This window comes from Taudactylus pleione, unplaced genomic scaffold (genome assembly GCF_031769625.1).
Source record: "Taudactylus pleione unplaced genomic scaffold, aTauple2 ptg000766l, whole genome shotgun sequence".
Classification (NCBI taxonomy): domain Eukaryota; kingdom Metazoa; phylum Chordata; class Amphibia; order Anura; family Myobatrachidae; genus Taudactylus; species Taudactylus pleione.
Window position 1 is genome coordinate 279,858 of NW_028285168.1, and position 20,460 is coordinate 300,317.

The 20,460-nt window shown below is 44.3% G+C and overlaps 1 protein-coding gene across 4 annotated transcripts in view; it reads right to left on the reverse strand.

Annotated features, from left to right (window-relative positions):
- The window catches only part of LOXL3 (lysyl oxidase like 3), a 302,460-nt gene that overhangs the window by 194,351 nt on the left and 87,649 nt on the right, over positions 1-20,460 (reverse strand). For all 4 annotated transcript variants that reach the window (XM_088457549.1, XM_088457548.1, XM_088457546.1 and 1 more), the window contains exon 2: positions 9,444-9,758. In XM_088457549.1, the coding sequence (XP_088313675.1) occupies positions 9,444-9,747 (304 nt within the window). In that variant the 5' untranslated portion in view covers positions 9,748-9,758. The remainder of the gene's footprint in view (positions 1-9,443; positions 9,759-20,460) is intronic.

Here is a 20,460-nt window from a genome sequence, read left to right on the forward strand (position 1 = left end):
CTCATTCTATACACCTTATACACACACAGCCTGCAGCTCATTCTATACACCTTATACACACACAGCCTGCAGCTCATTCTATACACCTTATATACACACACAGCCTGCAGCTCATTCTCTACACCTTATACACACACACAGCCTGCAGCTCATTCTCTACACCTTATACACACACACAGCCTGCAGCTCATTCTCTACACCTTATATATACACACACACAGCCTGCAGCTCATTCTCTACACCTTATATACACACACACACAGCCTGCATCTCATTCTATACACCTTATACACACACACAGCCTGCATCTCATTCTATACACCTTATACACACACAGCCTGCAGCTCATTCTATACACCTTATACACACACAGCCTGCAGCTCATTCTATACACCTTATACACACAGCCTGCAGGTCATTTTATACACCTTATACACACACACAGCCTGCAGCTCATTCTATACACCTTATACACAGCCTGCAGCTCATTCTATACACCTTATACACAGCCTGCAGCTCATTCTATACACCTTATACACATGCACACACACAGCCTGCATCTCATTCTATACACCTTATACACACACACAGCCTGCATCTCATGCTATACACCTTATACACACACACAGCCTGCAGCTCATTCTATACACCTTATACACACACAGCCTGCAGCTCAGTCTATACACCTTATACACACACAGCCTGCAGCTTATTCTATACACCTTATACACACACACAGCCTGCAGCTCATTCTATACACCTTATACACACACACAGCCTGCAGCTCATTCTATACACCTAATACACAGCCTGCAGCTCATTCTATACACCTAATACACAGCCTGCAGCTCATTCTATACAACTTATACACACACAGCCTGCAGCTCATTCTATACACCTTATACACACACAGCCTGCAGCTCATTCTATACACCTTATACACACACAGCCTGCAGCTCATTCTATACACCTTATACACACACAGCCTGCAGCTCATTCTATACACCTTATACACACACAGCCTGCAGCTCATTCTATACACCTTATATACACACACAGCCTGCAGCTCATTCTCTACACCTTATACACACACACAGCCTGCAGCTCATTCTCTACACCTTATACACACACACAGCCTGCAGCTCATTCTCTACACCTTATATACACACACACACAGCCTGCAGCTTATTCTATACACCTTATATACACACACACGCAGCCTGCATCTCATTCTATACACCTTATACACACACACAGCCTGCAGCTCATTCTATATACCTTATACACACACAGCCTGCAGCTCATTCTATACACCTTATACACACACAGCCTGCAGCTCATTCTATACACCTTATACACACACAGCCTGCAGCTCATTCTATACACCTTATACACACAGCCTGCAGGTCATTCTATACACCTTATACACACACAGCCTGCAGCTCATTCTATACACCTTATACACACACACAGCCTGCAGCTCATTCTATACATCTTATATACACACACACAGCCTGCAGCTCATTCTATACACCTTATACACAGCCTGCAGCTCATTCTATACACCTTATACACACACAGCCTGCAGCTCATTCTATACACCTTATACACACACAGCCTGCAGCTCATTCTATACACCTTATACACACACAGCCTGCAGCTCATTCTATACACCTTATATACACACACAGCCTGCAGCTCATTCTCTACACCTTATACACACACACAGCCTGCAGCTCATTCTCTACACCTTATACACACACACAGCCTGCAGCTCATTCTCTACACCTTATATACACACACACACAGCCTGCAGCTTATTCTATACACCTTATATACACACACACGCAGCCTGCATCTCATTCTATACACCTTATACACACACAGCCTGCAGCTCATTCTATACACCTTATACACACACAGCCTGCAGCTCATTCTATACACCTTATACACACACAGCCTGCAGCTCATTCTATACACCTTATACACAGCCTGCAGCTCATTCTATACACCTTATACACACACACAGCCTGCAGCTCATTCTATACACCTTATACACAGCCTGCAGCTCATTCTATACACCTTATACACAGCCTGCAGCTCATTCTATACACCTTATACACATGCACACACACAGCCTGCATCTCATTCTATACACCTTATACACACACACAGCCTGCATCTCATGCTATACACCTTATACACACACACAGCCTGCAGCTCATTCTATACACCTTATACACACACAGCCTGCAGCTCAGTCTATACACCTTATACACACACAGCCTGCAGCTCATTCTATACACCTTATACACACACACAGCCTGCAGCTCATTCTATACACCTTATACACACACACAGCCTGCAGCTCATTCTATACACCTTATACACACACAGCCTGCAGCTCATTCTATACACCTAATACACAGCCTGCAGCTCATTCTATACAACTTATACACACACAGCCTGCAGCTCATTCTATACACCTTATACACACACAGCCTGCAGCTCATTCTATACACCTTATACACACACAGCCTGCAGCTCATTCTATACACCTTATACACACACAGCCTGCAGCTCATTCTATACACCTTATATACACACACAGCCTGCAGCTCATTCTCTACACCTTATACACACACACAGCCTGCAGCTCATTCTCTACACCTTATACACACACACAGCCTGCAGCTCATTCTCTACACCTTATATATACACACACACAGCCTGCAGCTCATTCTCTACACCTTATATACACACACACACAGCCTGCATCTCATTCTATACACCTTATACACACACACAGCCTGCATCTCATTCTATACACCTTATACACACACAGCCTGCAGCTCATTCTATACACCTTATACACACACAGCCTGCAGCTCATTCTATACACCTTATACACACAGCCTGCAGGTCATTCTATACACCTTATACACACACACAGCCTGCAGCTCATTCTATACACCTTATACACAGCCTGCAGCTCATTCTATACACCTTATACACAGCCTGCAGCTCATTCTATACACCTTATACACATGCACATACACAGCCTGCATCTCATTCTATACACCTTATACACACACACAGCCTGCATCTCATGCTATACACCTTATACACATACACAGCCTGCAGCTCATTCTATACACCTTATACACACACAGCCTGCAGCTCAGTCTATACACCTTATACACACACAGCCTGCAGCTCATTCTATACACCTTATACACACACACAGCCTGCAGCTCATTCTATACACCTTATACACACACACAGCCTGCAGCTCATTCTATACACCTAATACACAGCCTGCAGCTCATTCTATACACCTAATACACAGCCTGCAGCTCATTCTATACACCTTATACACACACAGCCTGCAGCTCATTCTATACACCTTATACACACACAGCCTGCAGCTCATTCTATACACCTTATACACACACAGCCTGCAGCTCATTCTATACACCTTATATACACACACAGCCTGCAGCTCATTCTCTACACCTTATACACACACACAGCCTGCAGCTCATTCTCTACACCTTATACACACACACAGCCTGCAGCTCATTCTCTACACCTTATATACACACACACACAGCCTGCAGCTTATTCTATACACCTTATATACACACACACGCAGCCTGCATCTCATTCTATACACCTTATACACACACAGCCTGCAGCTCATTCTATACACCTTATACACACACAGCCTGCAGCTCATTCTATACACCTTATACACACACAGCCTGCAGCTCATTCTATACACCTTATACACACACAGCCTGCAGCTCATTCTTTACACCTTATACACACACAGCCTGCAGCTCATTCTATACACCTTATACACACACAGCCTGCAGCTCATTCTATACACCTTATATACACACACAGCCTGCAGCTCATTCTCTACACCTTATACACACACACAGCCTGCAGCTCATTCTCTACACCTTATACACACACACAGCCTGCAGCTCATTCTCTACACCTTATATATACACACACACAGCCTGCAGCTCATTCTCTACACCTTATATACACACACACACAGCCTGCATCTCATTCTATACACCTTATACACACACACAGCCTGCATCTCATTCTATACACCTTATACACACACAGCCTGCAGCTCATTCTATACACCTTATACACACACAGCCTGCAGCTCATTCTATACACCTTATACACACAGCCTGCAGGTCATTTTATACACCTTATACACACACACAGCCTGCAGCTCATTCTATACACCTTATACACAGCCTGCAGCTCATTCTATACACCTTATACACAGCCTGCAGCTCATTCTATACACCTTATACACATGCACACACACAGCCTGCATCTCATTCTATACACCTTATACACACACACAGCCTGCATCTCATGCTATACACCTTATACACACACACAGCCTGCAGCTCATTCTATACACCTTATACACACACAGCCTGCAGCTCAGTCTATACACCTTATACACACACAGCCTGCAGCTTATTCTATACACCTTATACACACACACAGCCTGCAGCTCATTCTATACACCTTATACACACACACAGCCTGCAGCTCATTCTATACACCTAATACACAGCCTGCAGCTCATTCTATACACCTAATACACAGCCTGCAGCTCATTCTATACAACTTATACACACACAGCCTGCAGCTCATTCTATACACCTTATACACACACAGCCTGCAGCTCATTCTATACACCTTATACACACACAGCCTGCAGCTCATTCTATACACCTTATACACACACAGCCTGCAGCTCATTCTATACACCTTATACACACACAGCCTGCAGCTCATTCTATACACCTTATATACACACACAGCCTGCAGCTCATTCTCTACACCTTATACACACACACAGCCTGCAGCTCATTCTCTACACCTTATACACACACACAGCCTGCAGCTCATTCTCTACACCTTATATACACACACACACAGCCTGCAGCTTATTCTATACACCTTATATACACACACACGCAGCCTGCATCTCATTCTATACACCTTATACACACACACAGCCTGCAGCTCATTCTATATACCTTATACACACACAGCCTGCAGCTCATTCTATACACCTTATACACACACAGCCTGCAGCTCATTCTATACACCTTATACACACACAGCCTGCAGCTCATTCTATACACCTTATACACACAGCCTGCAGGTCATTCTATACACCTTATACACACACAGCCTGCAGCTCATTCTATACACCTTATACACACACACAGCCTGCAGCTCATTCTATACATCTTATATACACACACACAGCCTGCAGCTCATTCTATACACCTTATACACAGCCTGCAGCTCATTCTATACACCTTATACACACACAGCCTGCAGCTCATTCTATACACCTTATACACACACAGCCTGCAGCTCATTCTATACACCTTATACACACACAGCCTGCAGCTCATTCTATACACCTTATATACACACACAGCCTGCAGCTCATTCTCTACACCTTATACACACACACAGCCTGCAGCTCATTCTCTACACCTTATACACACACACAGCCTGCAGCTCATTCTCTACACCTTATATACACACACACACAGCCTGCAGCTTATTCTATACACCTTATATACACACACACGCAGCCTGCATCTCATTCTATACACCTTATACACACACAGCCTGCAGCTCATTCTATACACCTTATACACACACAGCCTGCAGCTCATTCTATACACCTTATACACACACAGCCTGCAGCTCATTCTATACACCTTATACACAGCCTGCAGCTCATTCTATACACCTTATACACACACACAGCCTGCAGCTCATTCTATACACCTTATACACAGCCTGCAGCTCATTCTATACACCTTATACACAGCCTGCAGCTCATTCTATACACCTTATACACATGCACACACACAGCCTGCATCTCATTCTATACACCTTATACACACACACAGCCTGCATCTCATGCTATACACCTTATACACACACACAGCCTGCAGCTCATTCTATACACCTTATACACACACAGCCTGCAGCTCAGTCTATACACCTTATACACACACAGCCTGCAGCTCATTCTATACACCTTATACACACACACAGCCTGCAGCTCATTCTATACACCTTATACACACACACAGCCTGCAGCTCATTCTATACACCTTATACACACACAGCCTGCAGCTCATTCTATACACCTAATACACAGCCTGCAGCTCATTCTATACAACTTATACACACACAGCCTGCAGCTCATTCTATACACCTTATACACACACAGCCTGCAGCTCATTCTATACACCTTATACACACACAGCCTGCAGCTCATTCTATACACCTTATACACACACAGCCTGCAGCTCATTCTATACACCTTATATACACACACAGCCTGCAGCTCATTCTCTACACCTTATACACACACACAGCCTGCAGCTCATTCTCTACACCTTATACACACACACAGCCTGCAGCTCATTCTCTACACCTTATATATACACACACACAGCCTGCAGCTCATTCTCTACACCTTATATACACACACACACAGCCTGCATCTCATTCTATACACCTTATACACACACACAGCCTGCATCTCATTCTATACACCTTATACACACACAGCCTGCAGCTCATTCTATACACCTTATACACACACAGCCTGCAGCTCATTCTATACACCTTATACACACAGCCTGCAGGTCATTCTATACACCTTATACACACACACAGCCTGCAGCTCATTCTATACACCTTATACACAGCCTGCAGCTCATTCTATACACCTTATACACAGCCTGCAGCTCATTCTATACACCTTATACACATGCACATACACAGCCTGCATCTCATTCTATACACCTTATACACACACACAGCCTGCATCTCATGCTATACACCTTATACACATACACAGCCTGCAGCTCATTCTATACACCTTATACACACACAGCCTGCAGCTCAGTCTATACACCTTATACACACACAGCCTGCAGCTCATTCTATACACCTTATACACACACACAGCCTGCAGCTCATTCTATACACCTTATACACACACACAGCCTGCAGCTCATTCTATACACCTAATACACAGCCTGCAGCTCATTCTATACACCTAATACACAGCCTGCAGCTCATTCTATACACCTTATACACACACAGCCTGCAGCTCATTCTATACACCTTATACACACACAGCCTGCAGCTCATTCTATACACCTTATACACACACAGCCTGCAGCTCATTCTATACACCTTATATACACACACAGCCTGCAGCTCATTCTCTACACCTTATACACACACACAGCCTGCAGCTCATTCTCTACACCTTATACACACACACAGCCTGCAGCTCATTCTCTACACCTTATATACACACACACACAGCCTGCAGCTTATTCTATACACCTTATATACACACACACGCAGCCTGCATCTCATTCTATACACCTTATACACACACAGCCTGCAGCTCATTCTATACACCTTATACACACACAGCCTGCAGCTCATTCTATACACCTTATACACACACAGCCTGCAGCTCATTCTATACACCTTATACACACACAGCCTGCAGCTCATTCTTTACACCTTATACACACACAGCCTGCAGCTCATTCTTTACACCTTATACACACACAGCCTGCAGCTCATTCTGTACAATATTTTCAATAATTTTCTGGCACAATGTTTATGTACATTGAGCCATCAGAAAGCAAAAGGTGTCTATTTCAGTCATGCTAAAAAGAAAACAGATTTCGGAATATTTGGATATGGGAAAGTCAATCTGTTCAATTTATGAACAACTTTTTTTTTTTTTTTCATAGGATATAATTATTCTAAACGTTGCTATGAGCTATTTATGCTATAGACACATACCAGTCACAGTAAATCACATACAGTATGTCTCCATTATCCGCACATAGGCAGTTTTAAGTAGCTGCTAATGTTGGCAAATGCGCTGATGTAGCGAATGTGTGAACCGAGCGCTCACTTAGGTTTTCCAAGACCAGTGTGGTGATGAACAATGTCTTATCCAGCATGACGGAGCTCCTCGCCATAAGGCAGAAGTGGTCACTAAGTGGCTCAACATTTTGGGTCCCTGGCCAGGAAACTCCCCAGACCTTAATCCCATTGAGAACTTGTGGTGAATCCCCAAGAGGCGGGTGTACAAACAGAAACCCACAAATTCTGACAAACTCCCAGCATTGATTAGGTAAGAATGGGCGGCCGTCAGTTAGTATGTGGGCAGAAGGCGAGTGACAGCATGCCAGGGCGAATTGCAGAGGTCTCTAAAAAGAAGGGTCAACACTGCAACCGGCGATATTCTTCATACATATTTTTAATTTATAAATTTTTATTTTTTAATCTTTATTTTATAATATATAATTTTAATTGTATTTTTAATTAATGAAATAATGAATCCTTCTCCATTATCTAATCAATATTCTATGAATAATGTTATTAATTACTTCCCCCTTCATATAAGAATACTCCTCCTCATTGCGTTAATACCAGCGGCTTCCTTTTGAAATGATCTCTTTGTAATATGTGATACATTCTCATCAATTACATCTACAAGTAACAGCAGACTTCCATTAACCAGAAACACGCCCCCTTCTTTCTCATTGGCCCTACCATTCATTATATCGTGAGAGTGACATATGGTCTGACCAGTGATAGTGTCTAACACACTGGCTGCTTCTGGTTGTTTCCCGCTACTAGAAAGAGCAGGAGAACCAGGAAATAGCACTTACAGCTGATCTCCGTGACCAAGCCACACAGGCGAAACGCGCGTCAGATCCCTGGTGCCCCGTGACTGCGCAGTACGGGCACCCCAACACCAAGTATAGTTACACTGTTCCATACCGGTTGCTACCATCCACAGGTATACCACACACAGAGAAACGGTCTCTTATATACAATATAACGGTCTCTTACATACAGAGGTGCTACCATCCACAGGTATGCCACACTATAGTTATTGTAAAGGCAAGATATGACACTGACACAATCTGTGATAGAGAAACGGTCTCTTACATACAGTATAACAGTCTCTTACATACAGTACAACAGTCTCTTACATACAGTATATAGACAGTGGCACTGGGCAGGAAGCCGGTGTATATATGTCAGTGCAGGAACGGGCAGATACAGTATAAGGAGACAGTGGCACTGGGCAGGAAGCCGCTGTATATATGTCAGTGCAGGAACGGGCAGATACAGTATAAGGAGACAGTGGCACTGGGCAGGAAGCCGCTGTATATATGTCAGTGCAGGAACGGGCAGATACAGTATAAGGAGACAGTGGCACTGGGCAGGAAGCCGCTGTATATATGTCAGTGCAGGAACGGGCAGATACAGTATAAGGAGACAGTGGCACTAGGGGTATCACTATGAGCACTTACCTATCCCTTTCCCATACTTGGCGCTGTGCGTCCATCCAGTTGCCTCTGTAAATCCCAGGTGTCGGCAGAGAATATGCGCGTTCTCCATGGCAAAGTCATCATCACAGATTGTGCCCCATTCCTGATTATAGAACACTTCTATCCTGCCCTCATTGTGCTTGCGGGGGTACCCGGCCAGACGGAACTTCAGGCTGCTGCTCTGATTTGGGGAGCGGTTGGTGGGCTGTGGGGTCTCTTGGGTCCAGCCAGGAACAAGTGCAGATATTGTGCAGAGCACCCACAGACTGGCTGATAGATCCATCATGGTATATGGTCCTAAGGATATACACAGAATGTCATCACTTACTGTACACAGGCTGTACTCGTCTATATACACTCCTTACATCCCCCCTCCCCCAAATCACATACTGGCTGATAGGACCATATACCATGATGGATCTAAGGATATACACAGACTGCCATCACTTACTGTACTCGTCTAGTATACACTCCTTACACCCCCCCCCCCAATCACATACTGGCTGATAGATCCATCATGGTATATGGTCCTAAGGATATACACAGAATGTCATCACTTACTGTACACAGGCTGTACTCGTCTATATACACTCCTTACATCCCCCCCCCCAATCACATACTGGCTGATAGATCCATCATGGTATATGGTCCTAAGGATATACACAGAATGTCATCACTTACTGTACACAGGCTGTACTCGTCTATATACACTCCTTACATCCCCCCCCCCCAATCACATACTGGCTGATAGATCCATCATGGTATATGGTCCTAAGGATAGACACAGAATGTCATCACTTACTGTACACAGGCTGTACTCGTCTATATACACTCCTTACATCCCCCCCCCCAATCACATACTGGCTGATAGATCCATCATGGTATATGGTCCTAAGGATAGACACAGAATGTCATCACTTACTGTACACAGGCTGTACTCGTCTAGTATACACTCCTTACATCCCCCCCCATCCAATCATGGCGTGTCTTGCTGCGCTATGAGTAACAATTGAGCAGGGCCCATCTGTAACCCGTAGTTACCTTCCTCTTGCAGAATGGCCGGCTGTTCCTATACACTGGTATGGGGACAGAATGAGTGTGGTAGTATTCGCCATCTCTCCTGCTCCGGGCTCATAACCAGCTCCTTCGCTATGGGAAGGAGTTCCGGGTTGTGAAGAGGGATCATTTCGGATCCCTCCGCCCCTGTCCAGCTCCTTCTGCCGGACGTCGGAGCTCTTCTGTGACCTGTAGTCCCGTCACTACACTGAGAGGAGCAGTGAAGTCGCTCGCAGGGGCAGCGGTCACTGTGCCGGAGCAATGATGAATTGCCCGCCAGCTTCGGTGAGTTAGAATGTTAATGAATGGACCCTGATAATTAACATCATGAATAGGACCCTGAGAGAGAAATAAGTTTCTTGTGCTCCGAGCAGTCAGTATAGGTTGTATTCTATTATTCCATGTGTAGCTTGTATTATATGACTGTATTTGATGTGAATATTTTATTATAGAATTCTCTTAGTGCATCGGATTCATGTTCCAGACGGTCAGACAGAACGTCATGTTCCTCCAGGGCTCAGCTCCAAGTGCGGAAAGAATTGCAGGCATTCAGCAACTTCCATCACACAGCCCACAAATAGCTCCATGGATCTCACAGCGCTCAGAAGCCGGGTAAAAGGCAGAGAGGAGACAGAATATTAGATTAAGGAACCAGGGGGGGGGGGGGGGGAGGTATATTATATTATATAGAAGACGACCTGGGGTAGGTACAGGTGGAGGTGATCCAAACACCTCAAACTTTAATTTGTCTGTCCATAACACTTTTTTCCAATCTTCCTCTGTCCAATGTCTGTGTTCTTTTGCCCATATTAATATTTTCCTTTTATTGGCCAGTCTCAGATATGGCTTTTTCTTTGCCACTCTGCCTAGAAGGCCAGCATCCCGGAGTCGCCTCTTCACTGTAGACGCTGATACTGGCGTTTTGTGGGTACCATTTAATGAAGCTGCCAGTTGAGGACCTGTGAGGCGTCTATTTCTCATACTAGAGACTAATGTACGTGTCTTCTTGCACAGTTGCCTCTCACTTCTCTTTCTACTCTGGTTAGAGCCTGTCTGTGCTGTTCTGTGAAGGTGTAGTACACTCCATTGTAGGAAATGTTCAGTTTCTTGGCAATTTCTCGCATGGAATAGGCTTCATTTCTAACAATAGAGTTTCACATGAAAGTTCTCTTTTTCTGGCCATTTGGAGAGTATAATCAAACCCACAAATGTGATGCTCCAGATACTCAACTAGCTCAAAGGAAGGACAGTTTTATAGCTTCTCTAACGAGCAAACCCGTTTTCAGCTGCGCTAACATAATTGCACAAGGGTTTTCTAATCATCCATTAGTCTTCTAACGTGCTTAGCAAACACAATGTACCATTAGAACACTGGAGTGATGGTTGCTGAAAATGGGCCTCTATGCACCTATGTAGATATTCCTTTACTAACCAACGTTTGCAGCTAGTATAGTCATTGTAATCAGTGGATTAAATAGTTAATTTATACATAGGCATATAAGTAACAAACACATATACCCCTTGCTAGGCCTCTTGAGGTTTGAAATGAGATTGTCTTATTACAGTTGCAGTCTATGGACAGAATGGTTAGATATAACCTTTTGAGGTCAAAGAAGACATAAATTGAGGCCTAGCTCCTACCTGCCACTGCTTTTAGTAGAAGTATAATGAGCCATTCATAGCTTCTATGTTCTTATCAGTAGATAGCATCTCTACACATCTTAGAATGGAATGTGGCTAAGTATTATGGGTAATTAGCAGTGATGTCCAGACTCGACACACAAAGGAGCCTTGAAATAGAGTTCATCTCCAGACATTAGGACACGTCATTAATGTATGTCTTTGTCTGGTAATATCTTAGTGCTTACAGAGCATGTGCAAGAGAGATAAGGGCCTGATTCAGAGTCGGATGCTATTTGCGGTCGTTCGTTCTGAAAATAGGGGTGGCTATTCAAATGAACCGTTCGCTCTTTGCGGTCTGTTTACGCCTCTATGTCTGAATGAGTGAACAAAACTTGCGGTCGTTTTTTTTGGAAACTACGCCCCCTGGCCGCTCGCATCCTACATCATGTCTGCTTTTTATTAGATTAATCGAGTACATCGACCAGTGTATGAACTGCTCGCTATTCTTGTGGTTGGTTTTTCCTACCGCTATATTGCGAGCAGTTCTGACTAGAAAATAACCCAGTGACGTGGTCAATGACGCTACTGTATTAATTATGCACACCCTTAAAACACCCGTTTTGACCTTTAAGCACGCCTGCGTTCTGATTTCCACTCCCCGTTTTCAAGCACCTTCCCCTGTTACCACCCACATACGCCTCCTCCTGTCACTCAAATTAGCAGGCATTCGCTATTTAGCGAGCACACGATTTTCGGCCGCACTGACTGGTTCGCGCATGCGTATTACGATCCGTACGCATGCGCAGTTGGGCAAACATCGCTCGGAATGAACGAGCGGCCGCTTACGAGTGGCTCTGAATGAGGGCCTAAGTTTGGTCAATGCTACGTTGGACCAATGAGTGCTTGATACCTAGCACTGTATGTAACTGATATGGGCTTAATATCCGGCAAGCCAACACCCCAGACTAGGGTATATAAACCAGAGGTACACAAAGGACCCATTAGCTCATGTATGGACCTAAGACTCTGCAGTAGAGGTGCCTGCAATGTATATTGAATTAACTATGTATAGAGTGTATTTCTGATTAATTTAATGTAATCTTCATTGAAAAAAAAAGAAATGTATTTATTTTTGAAAGAAAAGCACTAAGTGACCCCAAACTTTTGAACAGTAGTGTAGTATGAGACCTGGGGACAGGTACAGGGGAGGTAGGATATTATACTGTATAATAATATCCTACCTCCCCTGTACCTGTCCCCAGGTCTCCTACTATATAATATCCTACCTCCCCTGTACCTGTCCCCAGGTCTCATACTATATAATATGAGACCTGGGGACAGGTACAGGGGAGGTAAGATATTATTACACAGTAGGAGACCTGGGGACAGGTACAGGGGAGGTAGGATATTATATTATATAGTAGGAGACCTGGGGACAGGTATAGAGGAGGTAGGATATTATATTATAAAGTATGAGACCTGGGGACAGGTACAGGGGAGGTAGGATATTATATAGTAGGAGACCTGGGGACAGGTACAGGGGATGTAGGATATTATACAGTAGGAGACCTGGGGACAGGTACAGGGGAGGTAAGATATTATTACACAGTAGGAGACCTGGGGACAGGTACAGGGGTGGTAGGATATTATATTATATAGTAGGAGACCTGGGGACAGGTATAGAGGAGGTAGGATATTATATTATAAAGTATGAGACCTGGGGACAGGTACAGGGGAGGTAGGATATTATATTATAAAGTATGAGACCTGGGGACAGGTACAGGGGAGGTAGGATATTATACAGTAGGAGACATGGGGACAGGTACAGGGGATGTAGGATATTATACAGTAGGAGACCTGGGGACAGGTACAGGGGAGGTAAGATATTATTACACAGTAGGAGACCTGGGGACAGGTACAGGGGTGGTAGGATATTATATTATATAGTAGGAGACCTGGGGACAGGTATAGAGGAGGTAGGATATTATATTATAAAGTATGAGACCTGGGGACAGGTACAGGGGAGGTAGGATATTATATAGTAGGAGACCTGGGGACAGGTACAGGAGGAGGTAGGATATTATATTATATAGTATGAGACCTGGGGACAGGTACAGGGGAGGTAGGATATTATACAGTATGAGACCAGGGGACAGGTACAGGAGGAGGTAGGATATTATATTATATAGTATGAGACCTGGGGACAGGTACAGGGGAGGTAGGATATTATTATATAGTAGGAGACCTGGGGACAGGTACAGGAGGAGGTAGGATATTATATTATACAGTATGAGACCTGGGGACAGGTACAGGGGAGGTAGGATATTATACAGTATGAGACCAGGGGACAGATACAGGAGGAGGTAGGATATTATATTATATAGTATGAGACCTGGGGACAGGTACAGGGGAGGTAGGATATTATTATATAGTAGGAGACCTGGGGACAGGTACAGGAGGAGGTAGGATATTATATTATACAGTATGAGACCTGGGGACAGGTACAGGGGAGGTAGGATATTATACAGTATGAGACCAGGGGACAGATACAGGAGGAGGTAGGATATTATATTATATAGTATGAGACCTGGGGACAGGTACAGGGGAGGTAGGATATTATTATATAGTAGGAGACCTGGGGACAGGTACAGGGGAGGTAGGATATTATTATACAGTATGAGACCTGGGGACAGGTACAGGGGAGGTAGGATATTATATTATATAGTAGGAGACAAGGGACAGGTACAGGGGAGGTAGGATATTATACAGTAGGAGACCTGGGAACAGGTATAGAGGAGGTAGGATATTATTATATAGTAGGAGACCTGGGGACAGGTACAGGGGAGGTAGGATATTATATAGTAGAAGACCTGGGGACAGGTATAGAGGAGGTAGGATATTATATTATATAGTAGGAGACCTGGGGACAGGTACAGGGGAGGTAGGATATTATACAGTATGAGACCAGGGGACAGGTACAGGAGGAGGTAGGATATTATATTATATAGTATGAGACCTGGGGACAGGTACAGGGGAGGTAGGATATTATATTATATAGTATGAGACCTGCGGACAGGTACAGGGGAGGTAGGATATTATATAGTAGGAGACCTGGGGACAGGTACAGGGGAGATAGGATATTATTATATAGTAGGAGACCTGGGGACAGGTACAGGAGGAGGTAGGATATTATATTATATAGTATGAGACCTGGGGACAGGTACAGGGGAGGTAGGATATTATACAGTATGAGACCTGGGGACAGGTACAGGGGAGGTAGGATATTATACAGTATGAGACCTGGGGACAGGTACAGGGGAGGTAGGATATTATATTATAAAGTATGAGACCTGGGGACAGGTACAGGGGAGGTAGGATATTATACAGTAGGAGACCTGGGGACAGGTACAGGGGAGGTAGGATATTATACAGTATGAGACCTGGGGACAGGTACAGGGGAGGTAGGATATTATATTATACAGTAGGAGACCTGGGGACAGGTATAGAGGAGGTAGGATATTATTATATAGTAGGAGACCTGGGGACAGGTACAGGGGAGGTAGGATATTATATAGTAGAAGACCTGGGGACAGGTATAGAGGAGGTAGGATATTATATTATATAGTAGGAGACCTGGGGACAGGTACAGGGGAGGTAGGATATTATATAGTAGAAGACCTGGGGACAGGTATAGAGGAGGTAGGATATTATATTATACAGTATGAGACCTGGGGACAGGTACAGGGGAGGTAGGATATTATATAGTAGAAGACCTGGGGACAGGTATAGAGGTGGTAGGATATTATATTATATAGTAGGAGACCTGGGGACAGGTACAGGGGAGGTAGGATATTATATAGTAGAAGACCTGGGGACAGGTATAGAGGAGGTAGGATATTATATTATACAGTATGAGACCTGGGGACAGGTAGAGTGGATGTAGGATATTATATAGTAGAAGACCTGGGGACAGGTATAGAGGAGGTAGGATATTATATTATATAGTAGGAGACCTGGGGGACAGGTACAGGGGAGGTAGGATATTATATAGTAGAAGACCTGGGGACAGGTATAGAGGAGGTAGGAAATTATATTATATAGTATGAGACCTGGGGACAGGTACAGGGGAGGTAGGATATTATATTATACAGTAGGAGACCTGGGGACAGGTACAGGGGAGGTAGGATATTATTATATAGTAGGAGACCTGGGGACAGGTACAGGGAAGGTAGGATATTATTATATAGTAGGAGACCTGGGGACAGGTACAGGGGAGGTAAGATATTATTATATAGTATGTGACCTGGGGACAGGTACAGGGGAGGTAGGGTATTATATTATACAGTAGGAGACATGGGGACAGGTACAGGGGAGGTAGGATATTATACAGTAGGAGACTTGGGGACAGGTACAGGGGAGGTAAGATATTATTACACAGTAGGAGACCTGGGGACAGGTACAGGGGTGGTAGGATATTATATTATATAGTAGGAGACCTGGGGACAGGTATAGAGGAGGTAGGATATTATTATAAAGTAGGAGACAAGGGACAGGTACAGGGGAGGTAGGATATTATACAGTAGGAGACCTGGGAACAGGTATAGAGGAGGTAGGATATTATTATATAGTAGGAGACCTGGGGACAGGTACAGGGGAGGTAGGATATTATATAGTAGAAGACCTGGGGACAGGTATAGAGGAGGTAGGATATTATATTATATAGTAGGAGACCTGGGGACAGGTACAGGGGAGGTAGGATATTATATACTAGAAGACCTGGGGACAGGTATAGAGGAGGTAGGATATTATATTATACAGTATGAGAACTGGGGACAGGTACAGGAGGAGGTAGGATATTATATAGTATGAGACCTGGGGACAGGTACAGGGGAGGTAGGATATTATTATATAGTAGGAGACCTGGGGACAGGTACAGGGGAGGTAGGATATTATACAGTAGGAGACCTGGGGACAGGTACAGGGGAGGTAGGATATTATACAGTATGAGACCAGGGGACAGGTACAGGAGGAGGTAGGATATTATATTATATAGTATGAGACCTGGGGACAGGTACAGGGGAGGTAGGATATTATATTATATAGTATGAGACCTGGGGACAGGTACAGGGGAGGTAGGATATTATATAGTAGGAGACCTGGGGACAGGTATAGGGGAGGTAGGATTTTATACAGTAGGAGACCTGGGGACAGGTACAGGGGAGATAGGATATTATTATATAGTAGGAGACCTGGGGACAGGTACAGGAGGAGGTAGGATATTATATTATATAGTATGAGACCTGGGGACAGGTACAGGGGAGGTAGGATATTATACAGTATGAGACCTGGGGACAGGTACAGGGGAGGTAGGATATTATACAGTATGAGACCTGGGGACAGGTACAGGGGAGGTAGGATATTATACAGTATGAGACCTGGGGACAGGTACAGGGGAGGTAGGATATTATACAGTATGAGACCTGGGGACAGGTACAGGGGAGGTAGGATATTATATTATACAGTAGGAGACCTGGGGACAGGTATAGAGGAGGTAGGATATTATTATATAGTAGGAGACCTGGGGACAGGTACAGGGGAGGTAGGATATTATATAGTAGAAGACCTGGGGACAGGTATAGAGGAGGTAGGATATTATATTATATAGTAGGAGACCTGGGGACAGGTACAGGGGAGGTAGGATATTATATAGTAGAAGACCTGGGGACAGGTATAGAGGAGGTAGGATATTATATTATACAGTATGAGACCTGGGGACAGGTACAGGGGAGGTAGGATATTATATAGTAGAAGACCTGGGGACAGGTATAGAGGTGGTAGGATATTATATTATATAGTAGGAGACCTGGGGACAGGTACAGGGGAGGTAGGATATTATATAGTAGAAGACCTGGGGACAGGTATAGAGGAGGTAGGATATTATATTATACAGTATGAGACCTGGGGACAGGTACAGTGGATGTAGGATATTATATAGTAGAAGACCTGGGGACAGGTATAGAGGAGGTAGGATATTATATTATATTGTAGGAGACCTGGGGGACAGGTACAGGGGAGGTAGGATATTATATAGTAGAAGACCTGGGGACAGGTATAGAGGAGGTAGGAAATTATATTATATAGTAGGAGACCTGGGGACAGGTACAGGGGAGGTAGGATATTATATTATACAGTAGGAGACCTGGGGACAGGTACAGGGGAGGTAGGATATTATTATATAGTAGGAGACCTGGGGACAGGTACAGGGAAGGTAGGATATTATTATATAGTAGGAGACCTGGGGACAGGTACAGGGGAGGTAAGATATTATTATATAGTATGTGACCTGGGGACAGGTACAGGGGAGGTAGGGTATTATATTATACAGTAGGAGACATGGGGACAGGTACAGGGGAGGTAGGATATTATACAGTAGGAGACTTGGGGACAGGTACAGGGGAGGTAAGATATTATTACACAGTAGGAGACCTGGGGACAGGTACAGGGGTGGTAGGATATTATATTATATAGTAGGAGACCTGGGGACAGGTATAGAGGAGGTAGGATATTATATTATATAGTATGAGACCTGGGGACAGGTACAGGGGAGGTAGGATATTATATAGTAGGAGACCTGGGGACAGGTACAGGAGGAGGTAGGATATTATATTATATAGTATGAGACCTGGGGACAGGTACAGGGGAGGTAGGATATTATACAGTATGAGACCTGGGGACAGGTACAGGGGAGGTAGGATATTATTATATAGTAGGAGACCTGGGGACAGGTACAGGAGGAGGTAGGATATTATATTGTATGAGACCTGGGGACAGGTACAGGGGAGGTAGGATATTATATTATACAGTAGGAGACATGGGGACAGGTACAGGGGAGGTAGGATATTATACAGTTGGAGACTTGGGGACAGGTACAGGGGAGGTAAGATATTATTACACAGTAGGAGACCTGGGGACAGGTACAGGGGTGGTAGGATATTATATTATATAGTAGGAGACCTGGGGACAGGTACAGGGGAGGTAGGATATTATTATAAAGTAGGAGACAAGGGACAGGTACAGGGGAGGTAGGATATTATACAGTAGGAGACCTGGGAACAGGTATAGAGGAGGTAGGATATTATTATATAGTAGGAGACCTGGGGACAGGTACAGGGGAGGTAGGATATTATATAGTAGAAGACCTGGGGACAGGTATAGAGGAGGTAGGACATTATATTATATAGTAGGAGACCTGGGGACAGGTACAGGGGAGGTAGGATATTATATACTAGAAGACCTGGGGACAGGTATAGAGGAGGTAGGATATTATATTATACAGTATGAGAACTGGGGACAGGTACAGGAGGAGGTAGGATATTATATAGTATGAGACCTGGGGACAGGTACAGGGGAGGTAGGATATTATTATATAGTAGGAGACCTGGGGACAGGTACAGGGGAGGTAGGATATTATACAGTAGGAGACCTGGGGACAGGTACAGGGGAGGTAGGATATTATACAGTATGAGACCAGGGGACAGGTACAGGAGGAGGTAGGATATTATATTATATAGTATGAGACCTGGGGACAGGTACAGGGGAGGTAGGATATTATATTATATAGTATGAGACCTGGGGACAGGTACAGGGGAGGTAGGATATTATATAGTAGGAGACCTGGGGACAGGTATAGGGGAGGTAGGATTTTATACAGTAGGAGACCTGGGGACAGGTACAGGGGAGATAGGATATTATTATATAGTAGGAGACCTGGGGACAGGTACAGGAGGAGGTAGGATATTATATTATATAGTATGAGACCTGGGGACAGGTACAGGGGAGGTAGGATATTATACAGTATGAGACCTGGGGACAGGTACAGGGGAGGTAGGATATTATACAGTATGAGACCTGGGGACAGGTACAGGGGAGGTAGGATATTATACAGTATGAGACCTGGGGACAGGTACAGGGGAGGTAGGATATTATATTATACAGTAGGAGACCTGGGGACAGGTATAGAGGAGGTAGGATATTATTATATAGTAGGAGACCTGGGGACAGGTACAGGGGAGGTAGGATATTATATAGTAGAAGACCTGGGGACAGGTATAGAGGAGGTAGGATATTATATTATATAGTAGGAGACCTGGGGACAGGTACAGGGGAGGTAGGATATTATATAGTAGAAGACCTGGGGACAGGTATAGAGGAGGTAGGATATTATATTATACAGTATGAGACCTGGGGACAGGTACAGGGGAGGTAGGATATTATATAGTAGAAGACCTGGGGACAGGTATAGAGGTGGTAGGATATTATA